The 21,502-nt window shown below is 40.3% G+C and overlaps 1 protein-coding gene across 2 annotated transcripts in view; it reads left to right on the top strand.

Moving 5' to 3' along the window:
- Window positions 1-3,268: 3,268 nt before the first annotated feature.
- Window positions 3,269-21,502, top strand: part of CPM (carboxypeptidase M) — a 61,310-nt gene continuing 43,076 nt past the window's right edge. Inside the window, exons 1-2 of one of the 2 annotated variants that reach the window (XM_006205852.4) lie at window positions 3,269-3,380; window positions 3,677-3,839. In XM_006205852.4, coding sequence (XP_006205914.2) covers window positions 3,680-3,839 — 160 coding nt within the window. In that variant the 5' untranslated portion in view covers window positions 3,269-3,380; window positions 3,677-3,679. Of the gene's footprint in view, window positions 3,381-3,413; window positions 3,520-3,676; window positions 3,840-21,502 lie in introns of those variants that run through there. The other variant, XM_072973048.1, reaches the window with a different exon arrangement.

The following is a 21,502-nucleotide window of genomic DNA, read 5'->3' as shown; positions in this document are numbered from 1 at the left end:
CTGACATTTCTGTGCTTTTTGCTCTGTTTTGCTTTTAGATGAAAATGCCTTCATTGTCTTTCTGATTAAAAGAGGTAACACATGTTTACTGCAAATTTTTTTCAGAAAATATAGAAAGATTTAAAAAAGAAAAAACCTTGCAACTCAGAACTTACCACTCAGCATTTTGTAACCCTTTAAACTTTTTGCTAGGAATAGTTTTTTTGTTTGTTTGCTTTCCAAAATGGAAATTTACAATTCATTTTACTTTTATAATCTGCTTTTTGCCATTCAATGACTTATCTTTCCAAGCCAACAAATACAGATCTACATCATCATTACTATGGCTGAAAAATAATTTATTATATGGCTATAATATTCTTTACTTAACCCAGGATGTCTCAGCCTCAGCACCTGAATCTGGGGCTGGATAATTCTTTGTTGTGGGAGCTGTGTTGTCATTGTGGGATGTTTAGCGGCATTTGTGCCCTCTACCCACTATGAGCCAGTGGTTCCACCCTCCCCAGTCATGGCAATCAAAAATATTTCCACCTATTGCCGGATGTCTCCTGTTGGCAATATTAACCTCCACCAATTGAGAACCAGTTGAGAACCACTGATATAATTAACCTGCGTTGTTTGTTTATCTGCTTTGTCACAATTAGAAAGTGTTGCTTATAAAGATCCTAAAGTATATAAACTCAGCACTTCTCCAAATTACTTCTATAGCTTAAATTTTTAGCAAGGAAAAGTGTATTTTAAATTTTGATGTCTATTCCCAGATTTCTTCCAGAAAAACTGTATCAATTTATAATTCCATTAAAATAGCAGAAATGTCATTTCCTCAGAACTTGTCCATTTCTAGGTATTATCAATCTTTTTAATCTTTCTTGGTGATAAGTAAAACAAAATATTACTTTACCCTTTTAATTTGTAATTCTTTGATTGCTAACCAGGTTGGTAAATTTTACTATGTTTATTGGCCATTTGTATTATTGCTTTTATGAACTGCCTATTAATGTCCTTGTCCATTCTTGGTTTTGTAAGAGCTATTAATTCTTTCGGTATATAATTCTTCTGGTAACCTTTATGCTGAGTTTTCCTATATAGAAGGTATACATTTTTATGATGTTATTTTTCTTTCTGTCTTTTATTATGGTTAGAAAATCACCTCTAAAGTCTTAGACTTTAGTGTTTTAGTCTATTAGGCCACTCTGTTATTCCTCCGTGTTTCACACTCTAACACTAAACCTTTCTGACATCTACTTAGGACTCATCTGGAAATCTTATTAAAATGCATGTTCTGCTTTGGTAGGTTTAGGGGGAGACAAGGGACTCTGCAATCCAAACAAGCTCCCAGGTGATGTCATTGCTGTTCCTGGACCACACTTTAAGTGGCTCAGTTCTGGATCTTCAGCCCTCAAACTCCTGCACTCCCCACCTCCATTCTCTGATTGGCTCTCTCCTGAATTTGCTTCCCTTCCTACCTAGTGTGAATCCCATGGGCAGTAATTTCAATTATACCTTAGCCCTTTGTTTATCTGGAATAAGAACCCTGGCAATCTCCATCCCTGTATTGACACTGCCAATACTTTCTCCAGTCTCCAGTCACAGAACCACTGAAAGAAATTATGTAACTACCACCCTGTGACAAATGTATGATTTCCAAAATCAGATCAGAAATCTGTCACTTTGTTCCTCATTAGTTCCCTTTCCCATTCCTTATAGGAACTTTGCCTAAATTTAATCTCCTCAACCCCATTCCCCCTCTTTTCAGGCCTCGTAGTCAAGGAACTACAATGAAAGAACCTCAAGCCATCTATTAGAAATCACATTTAGCAAAGTACAGCTGCATACATTTTTTTAAATCCACTCAACAACCCAGGTGTCATATTAAGATTTTCCAACTCTTAGAAAATTCTGCTTAAAGACTTATGAATTAAAGTAGACCATTTATTTAATAAACACCTCCCAGAGTTCTCACAATATGCCTGCCAACTGTATTTAGGTAGGTACAATTACCATATCCATTTTACAGACTAGGAAACTAAGGCACAATGAGTTGACACAACCAGTGAGTGTCAGAGTAAGGACCCGGACCCAGATCATGTGACAGTATAATCCTAGATCTTAAACCTCTTTACTCTCTACTTGGAGATCACAGGGAGCCTCGGGTTCCTAAAAGCTGAATCCCACAATAGTATGTGTATTAGAAACAAATAAGAGGCAGGTAATCATTAGAGGTTCTCAACTCTTGAAGGTACATTTCATTCACTCAAGGCTATTTTTTTTTTTTAATATCCTTTTCCTGAGCCACATGGCGAGAAATTTTGTTCCATCAGTCTGGGGTGGGGCCCTGGCACTACTATTTTTAATTAATTAAAAAGAAATGTTACGCCCAAATCAGTGCTTTTCAAACTTTTCATATTCACTGGACCCTTCGCACAAGTCTCCCATTATTCTGATAGGTAATGTGTGACAGGTGAGTGCGGTCTTGGTCCGTGCCATAAACCTCAGGTTTCGGTGAAGTCCTTGTTATCATTAGTGCAAACACAGACCACCTGGTCCTTTCACAAAGAAGCACTTTAGGAAGAGATCACTGAAATTGGCCTAGAGTACTGGTGGAGGGAGCGTTGACTTTCCAATAATGGCTCTGCTCCCTTTTTCCATGTGATTTCCACATTTCCAGCGTTAAATTTAACTCTGATTTAGTCACATCTCACACACTATATAAGTTTGTCGGAAATTTTCCTGGACTCCACACCTGATAGCCTTTAAAACTTCTACACACACGTTCTTAAACGCCAAGCGACTTCAGAGCAGGACTGGGGCGCCTGGCGCGGCTGGGAGCGCGGCCCTGGGGACTCCGGCCGGCACGAAAGAGCGTTAAGAACCCGCGCGGGACTCCGGGCGCATCGTGGGGCTCCTGGTGGGGCTCCAGGTGAGCCCGGGGCGCGCCCGCCCGCACCACCCAACGCGAGAAGCCGTCCGAGACTTTAACGTCTCCAAACTCGCAGCAGCGGGAGCCTCATGCCCCCTTGGCGGAGCCTCCTGAAACCCGTCAGCGGCCGGAGCCGTTGCCGAGATGAGGACACTTCCAACCTGGGGAGCCAGCAAAAACTAAGGCCACACAAGGCAACTCGGTTCCCGGACCTCTCCCCGGCGCCCCGGGAATCCAGCGCAGCGCGGGCACGGGTTCGCCCAGGTGCAAAGGAGGCAGCGGCGCCCGGGCGTCCTGGCTCGGCCCCGCCCAGGAGGGACCCGCGCGGCGCCTGAGTGGGCCGGCGGGACGTCAGTCAGGCGCCGAGGGCGAGACCCGGGCGCGCCCGCCCCCTGGCTGGACTATAATGTGGCCCCCGCCGGGCTGCAGCCGCCGGGCGGCGGTGGGCGCCTAGGCTGAGGTGAGGCTGGGGGCGTGTGGGGATAGGCGCAGCTGAGCAGCTGCCCGGTGGCAGAGGGTGGCGGAGACTCCGAGAAGAGAAGAGGGAGGAATAGAGGGCACCCGAGGCTCCCGTGCTCCGGTTGCGCTAACTCCCTAAGGTGTTGCTTCCAACTTTTACCTCCTTAGGAAGCCAGGGAGGGTTAGCGTCAGGAGACCTGAGACTAGAGAGCTGAGCCGGAACTAGTAACGTCCACATCCACCCTACCCCTTCCCTTATCTGCTCTCAGCTTTATTATTGTTTTTATTCACATCTAGAACATGGACTGCGCCCGCCTATGGCTAGGGCTGCTGCTGCCTGTGGTAGCTGCGCTGGACTTCATCTACCACCACCAGGGACAGATGGAAGCATTTCTGAAGAATGTTGCCCAAAACTACAGTTCTGTCACTCACTTGCACAGTATCGGGAAATCTGTGAAAGGTAGGATCCGCTCGTGTACGTTACCAAGCCCCTAGTCCTCGCTTTAAATTCATTTAAATTCATTAAATATGCCTTAGCTTCCAGTCTCCTCTCTGTGAAGCTACTGAGAGGGCTCCAAGCAGATCCGTCAGTGTCTAGCAGTGTTGGCTGATTTTGGCTTTTGTGTGTTGTGTTGTATTGTGTCAGGGGAGTAGTAGAAAACCTGAATTTCGCTCAACATCTCCGCTGTCATTCGGTGTCGTTGGGTGTTCTGCGTTAATGGCATTCTGTATTTTTGGATCTTGCAGATGTTGGTTTCCTGGGATGTATATTTTAGTTTTCAGTTGTATAGATAAACTTCTGCCAAAGAGTCTGTTTATCCGTCTCAGGTTTCCCTTTTTGTTGGCTTCTTTAAACATGATTTGGACTGTTAATAACCTTTCTTCAAGTTTCTTTTAAACTAAAATAGTGCAATTCTGTTGGTGAGATTTCGGTGTCACGTATAATTAGCCCTATGACTTAAAGTTATGCAAAAAAGTGGCTGGGGTGCTGATAAAAAGGCTAGTTCTTTCTACATTTTTACTTGTATTTCGGGGAGGTAATTAGGTTTGTTTAGTTGTTTAATGGAGGTACTGGGGATTGAACCCAAGGCCTTGTGCATGTTAAGCACCTGTTCTATCACTGAGCTATACCCTCCCCACAAGGCTGTTTTTAAAGTTACCTATTTAAATAAGGTAACTGCTGGGTAATAAGTGTATGATAGCAGTGAATGGTACTGCTCCTAGCACTTCCACTCTCATCATTTAATTGCTTATTGTTTTAACTTAGAAACAATATATTAAGTATAAATATATAACTATATATTACATCAAGTGTTCTCATTTTAATATATAGGGAAATTGAACCATAGAGAAATAAAGTATTTTGCCCAAGATCACCCAGATGGTGAGTTTTAAAACCAGGACTGGAACTCATATCACTCTACTTCAAGGGTTAGACATTTGGGGACAAGGCAAATAATTTCACCGGTTATTTTTACTTTCTTAATCTTTTATTATATTAGTAGTCTCCAAAGAGATTACCAGATACCTTAATGCTTAAATCATAAGTTTTGTCAAGTTTATGCCATTTGGATCTCAATTCTTTTAAGGTGTGTTCAAACCTCACCTGGATTTTGGCTCTAAGCTTGTCACACAATTGGGAGTCTCTTAATTATCATATTCTTAAGTAATTATTTTCCCTCCAAAATTTAAGGGTATTTTTTTATATTAAAGAAGTATTACATAAATTGACTTATGTGCAATGCAGCATAAAAATCCTGGTCTTATGTGTGTAATGGTATCTTTGTTTTCAAACATTGCCAAAGAGTTGGTGCCAGAATTACTCTATATTGCTGTATAATCCAAAATTACAGAGGCTGAATGTATGAGAAATCATATCTTGAATCAGTATATATATTCAACCTTTTGAAATCATTTCTCCCTAGGGCTAGAGAAGAGCAATTTAAAAAGATCTAAGAATACTAATTATATTAGTAAAGGAAATATAGAGCACAACTAGCTTGACTTATTGTTCAGTCATCATTTAAACCACAAGGTGATGCAAATGTTGTTCATTTTAAGGACTAAACGGTTTGGTTTTAAGTTTTTATTTTTTTTTCAAGCACAGAGTGCTTGTGAAAGAAAATTGGGGGCTGTCTTTCTTAATGTCAACCAGCTGTTTTGATCTCTCCTGCATGCTATCAGACCACAGTAATGGTCTGATAATAATGGAAGCCAGCAGGTGAATTTTTTTTAACCTTGTATGCACTCTTGTGGTTAAAGGATAGAGGAATTATCACGTAAAAAATAAAATCTGGCAATAGTGGTCAAATGTTTGTCTTGTGTGTGTTCTGAATAATTGACCTTGATAAAGAAAAATCCCAAATCTGCTATTAGAGTCCAAGTTGTTGGTTGAACTACACACTAGTAATTGGAAGTCAGGTGCCAATCTATCCCTGCCTGGTGGCTCAAGCATTGGAAGATGGTGCTCCCTTGTTGGCACTCTTTTCACTAGATAGTTTTCCCTGGCCGTCCTGCCCTCTGATGTTTGGCGAACAAGATTCACTGTATGTGTTATTTTTCTTTCTCTATCTCTCTTTCTCTCTCTCTCTCTTTCTCTCTTTCTTTGTCGTGTGAGCACAGGCAATCTACCTAGAAGGGAAAGTACTATTCCTACCTAACCAAATACCTTTTTAATTTTATAAATGCATATCACATTTATTTTCATTGCTGTAATCATGGATTCTATCCCACTTTCCCCCCCAGTTTACGTGATTTCATTATGTATTTCCATGAATTGAAAATTCTGCAGATAAGACTTGGTTGCTATGTAGCATTTTATCCTCTTGATCGTGTGAATTTCTTAGTCGTTCACCTATTTGAGGCATCTGCATAGTTTCTGATGGTTTCTGTTATAAACAGTGATGCTAAAAAGCCATTGAGACATGTCATGATAATGGCCTTCTATTTTAACTGGTGATTTGTTTCCAGTTTCTGATTTTCAAATGTTTGAAACCCACACAAAAGTTGAGCACATATATACCTTTCACCTAGATTCAGCCATAGTTGACTGACCATATTTCACTTGAGACTTTTGGAGGAAACCCCACCACCTAATGACAGAGTACAGAACATCTAAAGGCAATAGTAGCAACTCAAATAAGAACTGACAGCTGAGTTAAGAAATGTCAGAAAAGGTGCAATGTTCATTGATCCATTCCTCCTTCCCTCCATTTTTTTTTTCCTTTAACTCCTAAGTCCCTTTGTCTCACATGTTCCTGGGACATCCTCAGTAATTTATTTGTTTGTTTAATTGATTGGACATTTGCTGAGGGAAAGCCATGTGAAGCAAGCAAAAATGTGCCTCATTTATGCCCTGTCATCAAGTAGCTGCCTTTAAAATACAAGTGTATATATTGTAGATTTCCCCAGCTCTTCTCTCTATGTCCCCCAAAATAGTTTTAGGACTATTTTAAATGAGATTTCCCACATGTCTGTTTTAAGAATCTTGTCTTTCCTCCTAAATCTAACCTTTATCTGAATAAAGAAGTTTACAAAGGCCAAGGGATAGATAATAAAATCTCTGTTACAAACTGCTTTCCATGTATTGGGTATTTGATTACATTGTTTCAATCTCAACAACTCAAAGTAGGCAGTAGCCTCATTTACAGAGCAAGTCAAATGAAGCACAGAGAGGTTAATTAAATTGCTGGAGGTCGCACAGCTGATAAGTGTTGGATGGAGGATTCAAACCCAAATTCGCATCTCTCTCAAGCACATCTTTTCCTCATTAAAGAAGCAGCTTGGCACAGACATGGATGGCTACATGGAGACTGAGGTTAGTGGAGAGTTTCAGAGTCATGTTTTGGGCTCACTTGATCTGAAAGTATAGCTTCTACCAAGAGTCTATAGCTGTGCTGTTCAACACAGTAGTCAGTAGCCACTTGGCTATCAAGCAGTTGAAATTAAGCTGTGCTAAAAGTGACTTTGAAGATTTAATACAAAAAAGTAAAGCAGTCCATTAATATGTTTATATTGATTCCATGGTGAAATGGTAATATTTCAGATACACAAGCTAATTAAGAAATATTTTGGATATATATATAACTGAATCATGCTGTACACCTGAAACTAACACAACATTGTAAATCAACTATACTTTAAAAAAAATTTTTAAGAAATATTTTAAAATTCACCTGTTTCTTTTTACTTTTGTTAATGTGGTTGTGGTTACTAAAACATTTTAAATTATGTATATGATTTGCAGGTTGAGCTGTGCTGATCCAGACAGAAATTTATTAGCAGTATTTTTTCTGAGTACAAAGGAATGTAGAAAATTTGGAAGACACAACAAAGCACCAAGAAGAAAATTAAAATCTCACCATCCAAAGAAAAAATTAAGTAGACTTGAAAGACTGTATTACTGGGGGGAGGGTATATAGCTCAGTGGCACAGTGCACTGCTTGACATGCATGAGGTCCTAGGTTCAATCCCCAGCACCTCCATTTAAAAAATAAATAAATAAACCTAATTACCCCCCCAAACAAACAAAGACTATATACTGCTTTGTGTCTTTCCTCCCTCCCATTGAGCCAGATATCTTATTTGTCCATGCAAACATGTTATTTCTAACACTTGATATTTTTATGCCTGCTTTGTGTCCTATCAATGGATATACTATTGTTTATTTAACTTACACCCCACTGACTTTTAAGTTTTGTTTCTAAACTTTTCCTGTTACAAAAAATACCATAGTGAACATCTTTATAGCTAAAGCAGCAAACGTTGTCAGAGCATGGGCTTTGGAAGCAAGTGCTCAAGTTTAAATTCTAGATCCTCTGCTTTGTAGCAGAGTGACCCTGGGTTGTTAGAATCATTCCTGGCACATAGTAAGTACTACAGAAGGGCTTTTGTTAGGGGGTATGTTACCTGCTATTAGGGACACATTTCTAAAAAGGAAATTACTGTGTCTTAAGAAGCTTTACATATTTGATACATGTAACCAAATTGCCTTCCAAACAGAGTATATTGATTTATAATCTCGTAAGAAACATATGCTAAGAAAAAAACAATTCTTGTAAATCTTCTGCTAGTCATAGATCAGGCATAGACCAGTAATTTGAAAGATTACTTTAGTAATTGTCAAAGGGTACAAAGTTTTGATCATACAAGATGAATATGTCCTAGAAGTCTACTGTACAGCATAGTGCCTATAGTTAACAATATTGCTTACATTACAATTTGCTAAGAGAGTAGATCTGAAGTGTTATAATAATAATGAAAGATTACTGTAGCATTAGTTTTTCATTGTGTTTAAAGTACAAGGGAGAATATATTTCTTATGCATTTTCCCCAAGAACTCTCACCTTCACATAGTCATTCAACAGATACTGCCAGGAGTCTTCATAACATTTCAGATGCTCAAAAATCTCCCCACAATTGGCTTAGATTCCTGCCCCAAAGAGGCATATACTGTGTTCACATACACAGATCTCTCACTGTACTACCGTTGACTAGGTAGATTTTGCCTGGTGATTTGCACTCAGAAAAGAACAGTGTATATAAGATTTTACCACAACATTCGGTTTTCTGTCACCCTGTTTCTCAAGCATGATCATATAGCCAGTTTGCTTAAGATTCTGTATAAAATGCTTTTTGTGATATAAATATTGACCTATGGAGAACTAAACAGCAAGAAAACCGCTAAAATCTAGGAATTTCAGCTGTAATACATGTTTGTGATTTAAAGTCACATTAGGTTAGTGTAGGCCCCCGACTGTGGGAACAAAGGAACGAGCCTTGGGCCAGAATGGTAAACAAGTTATAAAAAGCTGCAGACTCAGAGGAGGTGAGAAGGCTGGTTAGCCAATGATGGGTAAGATCCCCAGACGGGGGCAACCTAAGACAGGCACAGCCACCTGAGTCCAGGAAGAATGTTGTGAAGCAGCCGTTTCTCATATGTTTCGCCCTGATAAGTTGTAAGGCTCGCTGGTGCCAACACGAACGTAATTTACCAAAACATAAAGGGTCTTCTGACCTTGAGCCAGACGCTGCCTGTTAACCATTTCCCTTGTCATTCTTCTTTGCTATATAAGACTGTGTAACTTAATAAAGCTTCAGAGTAGCCATCAGCTCTCTCCGCATACAGTGTGTATGTGTACATGATATCGCAACACCAACAGTTAGCAAGCACTTCCCCTCTTCTTTACCTTGAAATATAAAGTCCTTTTCTGAAATGTCTTACTGGTATCAGCCTTGTTTTGTAAACATCCACAGCTTCTTAAAGACACTGCCTTTTTTTTTTCTTACAAGGAGATGATTTAGATTTCCGCCATACTTGTAGTATATTTTAAAAGAAGAAATTGAGACAGGGAATATCCAAAAAGTAACACGGAATCTTACTTTGTTTCTTGTATATAGTAACCATTTTTGTCCCCAAATCTCAAATGTATCTAAACACCAATATTCTAGGGGCATTTGAAACTTAATGTTGGCTGTCGTTAGTATTTTTAAGTGAATTTTTCTATTGTCCTGACTCTTCACATATATACTACACTTTATCACTCTCACAGTGGTATGAAATGCCATTATTACCCTTAATTTACATGTGGAGAATTGAGATTGAATTAGCTAGTAAATGATGGAGGGGTGATTGGAACCAAAGTCTGTCTTGTGCCAAATAGTGAACTCTTAAACCTCTTTACAATAAAGAGAAGATTCTCCAAGTTACCTTTTATCTGATCTTGTCCCTTTTCCCTCCCCCACACACCCTGCCCTCCTCTTGCCCCGATGCCTGAAATTCTGAAAATTGACAAGCTTTCCTCTATCATCCAAGAAAAGGTCTGTAGTAAATGTCTTTTATATGCTGTGTGATCTACGGAATTTCTTAACCCCCACCCCCTTTCGGTATTTACAGTTTCATCCAAAGCAGTGTGAATTCCAAATTTTGGTGTAGATTTAATTTTTTTTTCCATATACCAAAACTGTTTGATTTTTGAGGCAAAAGGAGAAGGCTGAGATTCTGATTCAGACCCATACAGGACACCCACCCACCAAAATGCCATCTCCTGAGAACAGTGGTTCTCATTAAGAGCAGTACCGCCCCCTAGGGGGAATTTTGGAAATTGAGAGATTTAGGCCATATCTTAGAAATCTTTGGAGAGGGGACCTCACTGACACATCCTCATGATTTTGTTAGCAGTGCATGGCATAGTCATGCGTAGTGAAAAATCGTCCCCTATGTTGCCTCATGCCCTCTATAGATGACAGACCAGCCTACAGTGATCTGAGACTAAAACCAAATTCCATTTTATGTACAAACACAAAATACTTTTTCCCATAATTTTAATATGTACTGAACTTTCCAGGAATATAACTATAGGTAAATTGAGGGAAAATTCAATTTTGTTTCTCTCTGAACTTGGCTCAGAGAGATTTCACATTCATAAAATCTTGACACCAGTAATCACGCAGCTGAATCAGTCTGCGTTTGTAATAAATGCCTTCACCATCAATCTCAAGAAATGAGCATCTGACTTTATCACTACGTCTTTCAGTAGACAGTGCCCAAGATTTATGTACTGATGCAATATTTTAAGTTGCTTTCCTTTTATTTCTCCTTTATATAAAGTTCAAACCTTATGTCAGTCTTTTTGAACTTATGTGTGTAAATATGTTACTTTCTATGAATTTTATGCCTGTATGGTAAAGGATGAGTTGCAAAATACTGGACATGAAAAAACAGGTATCCACAGAGAGGGTTAGGAGCTATTCATCTAAAATCACAGATGTAGAGAGCTGATAAAGACTCAGTTCAAATTGATGTAGCCAGAATCCAAAAGGTGTTTGGTTTCTGTTCTTGATCAATAAACGTGTGTCTGGAGGCAACACCATGGTGACAGCAGGATCCAGACTGAAAGATAACAGTCATTTGCTCTGTTTCTTTCAGTTTGTGCATTTAGAACACCTCTTTCTCTAAGAGTACAAAATAAGAAAGTAAGATAAAAAGAATCTTAAAGTGAAAAAATTTCCAAGATTATGTCAAATACCAACATGCATTTGGATTGGGGGGGAGGAGATTAAATCAGAGCTTCCTATCTAGTGACTTAAAACGATTGGTGTTCTTCTGAACTCCATAGCAATTCAATGTAATAGAGGACAGTGGTTTGCTGAGGGATTAAGAAATCCTAACTTGAATTTGTATTCAAATAAAACAGACATAAGTTGCACATGAAAGATGTTTTCTCATCTGTTTTGCAAGGATTGCTGCATGTCAGATGTTTCAAAAGTGCAGACTTTCTGGTCTATGACCCTCCAAGTACATAGTGTCGCCAAGCCCAACTAGAGGTTTAGTCTCCAGGGCATCACAGAAATGCCACCAACTTCAAACAAGTTGCCTTCAAACTGGCTCCAAGGACTTATCCGGAACTTTCCCAGAGCTGAAGATAACAGCCTCAATGGTGGGGTGTAAAGGCATTAACAACAGGGGAAACCCTTCAAACACATAAGCACCGTCAGAGAGTTGAGGAGAAGAAAAGAAACCTTCTATTTGTATAAATAGAGAGCTCTCAGTTAGCTGCTTACTCAGTTTTTGACATTTCTCTGACAGGAATCTCTGAGGAAACTAGAACCATGCTTAAGGAGTACAACTGAAGTCAACTGACAGTTGGCCAAATACAGAACTCAGCCTTCTTTCCGACAAAGTGCACGGGTGTATTAAGAACACAGGTGAAGTTTAGCACAAGGTTACAGTTTTAGAGCAGGAATGGATGTCAGAGACTACTTGATCATGTAGTCAGTTAATTGAAGCTTAGTTCAAAATGTCACCTCCTCCTGGAAGCCTTTTTCCTGCTTGCCTGGGCAGAGTTAGTCTCCTTGTGCTCATCTTCCTGAGCATCTTCCGGGAGTTCTGTCTATGCTGCACCAAGAGGGCAGGGACCAGGCTTTGTTCATCTTTGTATCCTAAGCCCTAATCTGTGCTGATTAAGTGTGACAGGCACTTGGAGGGCACAGCCAAAGAGTTTTCCATGTGTAGTAAAGGAAACATTAATGTAAATTCGCTTTTATACAATATAGTATGTAGTAGTAGTATTATATAAGTATATAGGATGGATATTTTAATATACTTTTAATATACATTTATATAGTTATACCTACTATATGTAACTTTATATATGCAACTTTATATAGTTACATATATTGTGTATAGTAACTACTTGAGTCTCTCAGGAAAATGAAATCATTTTCTCTCAGTGTAAACTTTTTTGGCTTAAACTATTTTATGGTAAGTAATATGATACTGGGAGAGGTAGAATTGCAGGACCTCATTACAACACAGCTCACAGAAGTCACTGGAGTTATAGGAGGCAGCGACAGGGAAGGTAGTGTCCTTTTGCAGTAAAGGGCACAACTCAATTATTCACTGACAAACCTAAAGGGGTTCCGTTCCCCCTCCCCCCAGCCCTCCAAACACTAACCAAACCTGTATTAAGAGAAGAGAGTGTAAACAGAGGAGATACACACACACCCAGACCCTCTCCATTAAGAATTTTAAGTAAATATCCCTGGTTTTATTTGAACAGTGCAAAAATAATTCGGGTGTCTATTTAGAGAATGTAAAAAAGAGAAACGGATCATGGAAGAAGCCTTTCCACCACCTCCCCCCCCCCCAAAAAAAGGAAGCGTTAAGCAGATAATTGCAATCCCTCCATTTTAGGGTCTTTTTTCCCCTGCATGCTCAGGAATGCTTTGCAGATTTAAGATGCAGAGGTTTTGGAAATACATAGGCAGACTGTTGAAGATATCTTAACTTTGACTTTTAGTCTCTGTTCAATATTGATTTCTTTGCCTGTTGTTAGTAACTCAGTCGAGCCCATCCATTAAAATTCTTTTAAAGGGGGCTATTCACTCCTGTGAAAGTGCAGGCACCTGGAGACATGTGGGGAGCAGATTATTTTAACATGAAGCAATTCCACGGGCATTTTCCCATTATTTTAAAATTACATTTACTTATACCTTAGTAATACAACCAAATGCACATGGAGTTAAATTTCAGATGAAGGTTGCTCAGCTGAGGATCACGTTTCATTTTTTTCTGTTCCTCTTAGTGACTGAGATCTTACCACACTAGAGATAGCCTAGTGGGTTTATCATTTGTTACTGGTAGGTTCCTTTCTATTTCTGAAAAAACGAAGAAAGATAAATTGGAAAGTACCACATTCTAGCCTTAACAAACATTTAGTTGGGCTTGGTTACCCGAGTTTTAAGAACAAATTTTTTTTTAATTTTGAAAAATTATTTTTATGGTAAAATACACATCACACAATTTACCACATTTACCACTTTTAAGCATACAGTTCAGTGTTAAGTACATTCACATAACTGTGCCACCATCAATACCATCTATCTCCAAAACTCTTTTTACCTTGCAAAATTGAAACTCTATACTTACTAAATACTTCTAACTGTCCATTTCCCCTCCCTAGTTCGGTAATTTTTTAACAGCTGTATTGAAAGATAATTCACATGCCATACAGTTCTTCCATTTAACGTGTATAGTTCGGGGTCTTGAGTATGGTCAGAGTTGTACACCCATCACCACAGTCCATTTGAGAACAGATTCATCACCCCACAAAGAAACCCCATGCCATTCACAGTCACTCCCATTTCCTCCCCAAACCTCCCCAGCCCTAGGCAATCACTAATCCACTTTCTGTCTCTATATATTTGCCTCTTCTGGACATTTCATATAAATGGAGTCATACAGTACACGGTATTTCATGACGGGCTTCTTTCACTTAGCGTGATGTTTTCAGGCTTCGTCGGTGTTGTAGCACGGACCAGTACTTCTTTCCCCTTTTGGGCTGAATCATATTCTATTGTGTGAATATGCCACATTTTATTTTTACCCATGCATCAATTGATACTTGTTTTCCACTTTTGGGCTAGAAATGAATAATGCTGTGAACTTTGTGTGTAAGTTTTTCTGTCAACCTATTTTTAGTTCTCTGGGGTATATACCCAAGGATAGAATTACTGGGTCACACAGTAACTCTGTGTTTAGCATTCCAAGGAATCAACAAAATTTTCCAAAGTGGTTGCACTATTTTACCCTCCCACTCGCAATGAATGAGGAAGAACATGTACTTCTAAATGTACAAAACATGTCTTCAGACTCACACACCAGTTCGAAGTGTAGAGGTGGCCAGAGAGTGTAGAGGCCTTGGGGTGGAAGGGGTCCTGCTGTATTCCCAGAACAGAAACAAGGCTAGTGGAGCTGCCACATAGCGAGCAGGCAGAGTGGTACTGGGTGAAGCTGGGAAGGTGTGCAGGGGACAGTTCATAGAGTGCCTTGTACACTGATTCAAATATGGAGAATTTGAATTCTGTTCTGAGAATAATGGGAAACCAATGAAGGGTTTTGATCAGACTGATGTGATCTGATGTAGGTTTGAAAAATTATAACTTTGGCTGCTGAATGAAGAAGTAATTAGAAAGGGGCGAGTATAGAAGCTGGAAGGAAGATCCATTTGTAATAATCCAGGCACCTGTTAATGATGGCGATTTGGATTAAGATGCTGTGTTAGAAATGGAGAGAAGTGGAGGGATTAGAGATTTATTTCGGAGATAAAACCAACAATACTTGCTCAGGGATTGGAAGGGAAGTGAGCAGAGATCAGGGAAAAATAAAAAGCCCAGGATGACTTCAGGGTTTCAGCTTGGGCAGCTGAGTATATGAGGTATTATTTGCTAAGATAGAAAACAACTGGAAAAGGACAGGTTTGGGTTGGAATTAAGAGCTCTAGGAGAAGGAGGAGGAAGAGGAGGAGAAGGACTACGACAAGAAGGGGACCCGGGGGAGAGGGCAAGCGACTGAGCGCAGAGATGTGGGGTGAGGGTGGTGTAAAGGAATTCATTAAACATGGATGTGTTCACGGAAGGACTTTCAAAGGCCAAAGGAGTCGTGACTGCTGCTGAAAAAACCAAACAGGGTGTGGCAGAAGCAGCGGGAAAGACAAAAGAGGGTGTTCTCTATGTAGGCTCCAAAACCAGGGAAGGTGTGGTTCACGGTGTGACAACAGTGGCTGAGGAGACCAAAGAGCAAGTGACCAGTGTTGGAGAGGCAGTGGTGACAGGGGTGACAGCAGTAGCACAGAAGACAGTGGAAGGAGCAGGGAGCATTGTAGCCGCCACTGGCTTTGGCAAAAAGGATCAGTTGAGCAGGAGTGAAGGAGGAGCCCCCCAGGAAGGATTCTGGAAGACATGCCTGTGGAGCCTGACAGTGAGGCTTATGAAACACCTTCTGAGGAAGGGTATCAGGACTACAAACCCGAAGCCTAAGAACTATCTTTGCGCCCAGTTTCCTGAGATCTGCTGACATCCTGTACAAGTGCTCAGTTCCAACGTGCCCAGTCATGACGTTTTCTCAAAGTTTTCAGTGTATTTTGAAGTCTTCCATCAGCAGTGACTTGAGTATATGTATTTACCCCAACTCGGCATGTCCGTGCTTCCCTCTCACTGAATATATGGTAGCAGGGTTGCTGTGTGCTGTGGGTATTGTGGCTTCAAATCTAAAATGTTAAAGCAAATTAAAAACACCTAAGTGACTACCACTTATTTCTAAATCTTCACTATTTTTTTTGTTGCTGCTGTTGAAAAGTTGTCAGTGATTTACTATCATATTACATAAGATTTTAAGGTGTCTTTTAATGATTCTAAGAATAATGATGTATTCTGCAATTTGGTAATATATACAGTACTTAAACGTGTGAGCGTGAAAGTATACATCTATAAATATTAACTATAACATTTTTTAAAAAGCTCTAATTTAGACGATTTTTTTTGTAAGTTTGAAATCCTTAGTAGACATCCAGTAGGAATGGCCAGTAGACAGCTAGGTGTATAGGTGGAGTTTGGGGGAACATTTTGGCTGTAGAAAAAAACTTGAGAGTCATCCATATGGATGGTATTGAAATCCATGGGTCTAATAAAATAATCTAACAAGAGAAGGAAAATAAAAGAAGGTCAGAATAGAGCAATAGGATATTAGAACATTTAGAATCTGGTGGAGGTAGAAGCCAGCAAAGGAGATGGGGAAAAAAAATCAGCCATGAGGTAGGAGGAGGATGAAGAGCGGTGTCAGACATCAAGGAAGGGCAGCAGATCAAGAAGGAGGCTGCTTTGGGGGTCCCATGACCCCTCATTCATGAATAGCTGGAAAGACTCATGACTCAACAAAGTTATACTTGTAGCTAAGATTTACTAAGCAAAGGACACAGTGCAGGCACAGCAGAATAATGGCATGTAGGCAAAGATGAGAAGAGCATAGGCACTCTTTTCTTCCGTGAGGATCCTACAGATGCATGTTTTCCACCAGCTGTGAACTGTACCTCTACACATGGAAGCCCACTCAAGTACTGGAAGTCCAGAGCTCTTCAAGGGAGCTGGTCACATGACTCTCGTGACCAACAGGCACCTGGTGTGTTGTGGGTGCAGACCCACAACACACCAGGTGCCTGTTGTGAATCTCTTTGTTTACCTTAAACAATACTTTTGGCTTGGTACATACTGACCCACTGTATTGTGGTTACATAGTAGCCTCCTTAATTCGTGAACTTGGAAGGAGCTTAGTGTTCATTTTGGTGAAGGCTCATCACGATGAGCGCAGGTGTTCCCAGAGATAAGCAGGGAAGGGAAGTTAACCATGTCGGATGCAGCTATAAGTGAAGAGTGAGAGCTGTAAAGTCAAGTGTCCCAAAGTAGAGTCAGTTAAATCCTATTTTTCTCTAGACAAATTCATTCAATGTGTTTAGCAAACATGTATTACATGCCTAAAATAGTTGGTGGCGTGTGCTAGCATAAAAATACAAAGGAAAAGAAGTTAGACATGGTCCATTCTCTGATGGGGTTGATGATCTAAGGAGTGAGTGGGAGGGAAGAGACATCCAACAAATGCAGATGGGTTTCGCCCTGGGGGAGGAGGATATGGTGGGGCACCTGAAGGATGGAATCAGCCAGGTGAAAGGGGGAAGGCAAGGCAATAAATACCGTGTTCAAAGGGCCTGGTGGTGAAGGAGCAGATGGACCCTGAGGAGCACAAGAGGTTGAGTGTGGCTGGAGAGGAGAGCATGGAGGGGGAGAGGAGACAAGGTGGACAGGTCATAGAAGACCTTGCACATGTTGTGCTGGACCTCTTGCTTCATCCAAAGGGAGTCATAATCTTCCTATAGATTCTCGCCTGATGGGAAAATGACAAATTTGTTTTCTTGATTGGAAAATTCCTGATAATTTTGCAGCTGATTTTGCATTACAATAAAGACTCCCTTTAAGAAATAGGTGGGTCAGCCATTTCTGGAACAAGAAAATAGAAAATACAAACACACCAGGATGAGTAAACCAGAGCACTCACAAAATGTAGTATTAAATACGTAAAAATAACAGTTCCTAAAAACAATCAGTGAGAAGGGCTCTGATTTAAATACCATAATTGGATCAGATTGTTCACTTAAACATTGAAGATTGTTAATTTTTACCCCACAGCTTACTAGAAACATTTCAATGGTACTTGGCACTTAGTGTCTTTTCTTGTTGCCCTCACAGAGCACAGATAACACAAAAAGAAATGATTTTTTTTAATCAGCCATTTTGGAGACAAATTCTGGTTATGCCAGACTTATACAGAAACTGATAAATATTAATTAAATCCGGAATTCATAGAGAAATGTCAGAGCACCTAGGAACAATACTTAGTTTTTTTCCAACTGTATTGAGACATAACTGGCAACAACAATGTGTAACGTTTAAAGTGCATGACATGAGTTGATACACATGCATTGTAAAGTGATTACCACGTAAGGTTAGTTAACACAGCCTTCTCACATAATTGGTATTTTGTTGTGGTGGTGGTAAGAATATTTGTCTACTCTTTCAGCAACTTTGTATAATAGAGTATTGTTAATACTATATAATATAGTCATCACACTATATATTATAGTCATCACACTGTGTATTAATCCTCAGATCTTCTAACTGAAAGTTTGTACCCTTGATCAACATCTCCCTATTTCCTCCAATCTCCAGCCCCTGGGAACTGCCAATCCACTCTGTTTTCTATGAGTTGAGTTCTTTTAGTTTCCACATATCAGTGAGATCATAGCCCTATCTTAGTTCAGCTAGCATAATGTCCTCATTTCATCCATGCTGTCACAAATGGCAGAATTTCCTTCTTTTTTAGAGCTGAATAATAATTCCATTATATTTACATGTCACATTTTCTCTATCCATTCATCCATCTGTGAACACTTAGGTTGTTTCTCTATTTTGGCTGTTGTAAATAATGCTGCAGTGAACATGGGGGTGGAAATCTCTCTTGGAGATACTGATTTCATTTCCTTTAGGTATATACCCAGCAGTGGGATTGCAGGATCATATAGTAGTTATAGCCAAGACATGGAAAAGCCTAAATGTCCATCAACAGATGACTGGATAAAGAAGATGTGGTATATTTATACAATGGAATACTATTCAGCCATGAAAAGCGACAACATAACACCATTTGCAGCAACATGGATGTTCCTGGAGAATGTCACTCTAAGTGAAGTAAGCCAGAAAGAGAAAGAAAAATACCATATGAGATCGCTCATATGCGGAATCTAGTTTTAATTTTTTTTGAGGACCCTCCGTACTGTTTTTAATAGTGGCTGTTCCAATTAACATCCCTGCCGACAGTGCACAAGATAGGAACAGATACTTTCTATTTTTAAATAATATTGGAATATTGTTGTTATGAATACAGTTGACCCTTGAACAACAACAGTGGACTTTTTCTGTAGTAAACACTACAGTGCTAAATGATTGGCAGTTGGCTGAATCCTCTGATGTGGAACCACAGATATGGAGGAACTGCAGGAGGAAGGGGACCAACTAAATTTGATTGCCTGGAGGGTTAACACCCCTGACCGCCCCCCCACCCCCGATTGTTTAAGGGCCAACTGTACAAGCAGTTGAATTTTTCAGGTAGTTTGTAGCAGCACTGAGAGGGGGCTTCATCTTGGTCTCATTTTCTAGGTAAGCTATTGAATGGGAGCAGCAAGTGTGGGAAAATGAAAGAAGTGTAGCTGCTGTTTACCAAGTGCCGGTTATGTGCCCGGCATCCTGCTTTATGGCCCTTGACACATTTTCCTCATTTAAGCTATAGAAAAACTCTGATAGGTCATTTACTTTCCCATTTTAGAGGTGAGAACAAATAGATTTCCTAGCTGAAGAAACTGATGATCCAAAATTATATCTTGGTAACTGAAAGACTGGGATTACCAACCCAAATGCATCTTCCAGGAATTCATTTTTGTATTCATTCAACAGCTATTTCTTAACACTCCTGTTAGCTACCAGAACCTAGGCAGGAGGATATGAAGAACAAGACCTGGACCTTTCCTTTAGGAACAAGGGCTGGGGCTTTACACCCAGTCACCTTAATGGGAAAAGCACTGTAATATGGCTATGAATGTTCAAAGGCCTGGCCTCCAGGGTTCTTGGGAAAGTCGAGAAAGTCTTATCGGGGAAGCTGATGATTGAACAAAGCTTTGACTGTTGGCAGGCAGGCAGGTGAGGGGTAGGAATTCCCAGTAACGTGAGTGGGGAAACAGACGGGAGCATAAGGGGCAAAGGGTGAGGTTGCTGCCGGCAGCAGCTGGGGCACTGAGTGCTGAGGAGCGGGGACTGCCTTGTACACCGCCAAGAATAAAGAGTTGATGGTGATTTCGAATGTTTCTTAGCATCTAGGGTATCTTAGTGTGTGCTTCCTGGAAAATAAAAAAGTTTCAGAAGGATTTTGTCATGATAGTTTTTGGTTTTTGGGGACAGGAACAGATTGTTCAAAGGACAGTGACAAATAGGGAAAATATTTTGACTCACGTAACTCTTCACTAAAATTGCACTATTTGTAGCCCCCAGGGAACTATGATTCCATAGGACATTCTGTCCTCTTTCCTTGGGAAAGCATGTTTCAAAAGGAATAAAAAGGGGTGTTTGAGCATTAGTAATAAAGTTGTACACTTTATTGAATGCTGACTATACACTGGGCATTATTTTAAAGCCTGACAGCAATCTGGGAATTTGGTGGTGTTATCTCTGTTTTACGGATGGGGAACTGAGGCTTGGGGAAAAGGTGACTTGCCTGAGGCATCTTAGCTGGTAAGGGGCAGAGCTGGGAACTCAAACCCAGAAGTCAAAGTTATGGTTCTTCCGCTTTCCAAATGGTCTTGAAAACCTAGAAGCTTCTGTCACAGTGACTTGGGAGATCTCAGTGGGTAAGGAGACAGACAACAGCTTGGGTTCCCTTCCTGATACCAGAGGAGCTCCACTTTGATTTCTTACCATTGGATTTTCACATACAATTTTGTTGGAATAAAAGTTCCATGTCCCTGGGGTGGGTATTGATTATGGAACCTTTGCAAATATAGACTGAGGAAGCGCCAGAAGCAAGGCAGTTTGCCAGACAATCTGGTGGGTGCCAAAGGGTATCAGTTCCTCCCCTTCAGAATGTTGTGTTCTCATGGGACATATATATGTGATGGTTTACAAAGGCTGATCAAAGCAACATTGTATCTATTAGGAAATATTGACTATATTCTGTATATCAAGCCAATAAATTGATCAAATGCTAGGAGCTTGTGTGTATAAGAATGTCTTAGCTGATGGACCTATGTGTTGGGTCAGGCAAAAGATTTCACTCTAGAGCCTTCACACACTCACATCCTTGCTGTACTCTGGGCAGACATAGTCTCTCTAAATACCTCAAAATGCTTAACCACTTCTACTGATTTGCCTGGGCCCAGGAGTACATCCGGGGATTTAGACTTACTCAGACTCCATTGATAGACTAGGTGAAAGAAGGCAGAATCTGGCCATCAGGAGCTTTGGATTTTTCCTGTGTGCACAGACTGAGGCACCTTAGATGCTAAGGCTGTAGGACCCCTGGGGGAAGACTGTGCATAAGACATCAAGTCCCCGAGGCAGGACAGAGTCCACTCAGCATCAGGAGGAGAAGATGCTGGTGTGGCATAGGGATGCTTAAAATGCCCCAACCAGCCTCAGCTCCTCCCGTGCATCCTAGGAACCAGATGATTGGGTCAGACAAGTAATTGT

The sequence above is a fragment of the Vicugna pacos genome, chromosome 12, assembly GCF_048564905.1.
Source record: "Vicugna pacos chromosome 12, VicPac4, whole genome shotgun sequence".
NCBI lineage: Eukaryota > Metazoa > Chordata > Mammalia > Artiodactyla > Camelidae > Vicugna > Vicugna pacos.
The sequence above is the reverse complement of the archived record's forward strand: the minus strand, read 5'-3'. Positions and strand labels throughout refer to the sequence as shown.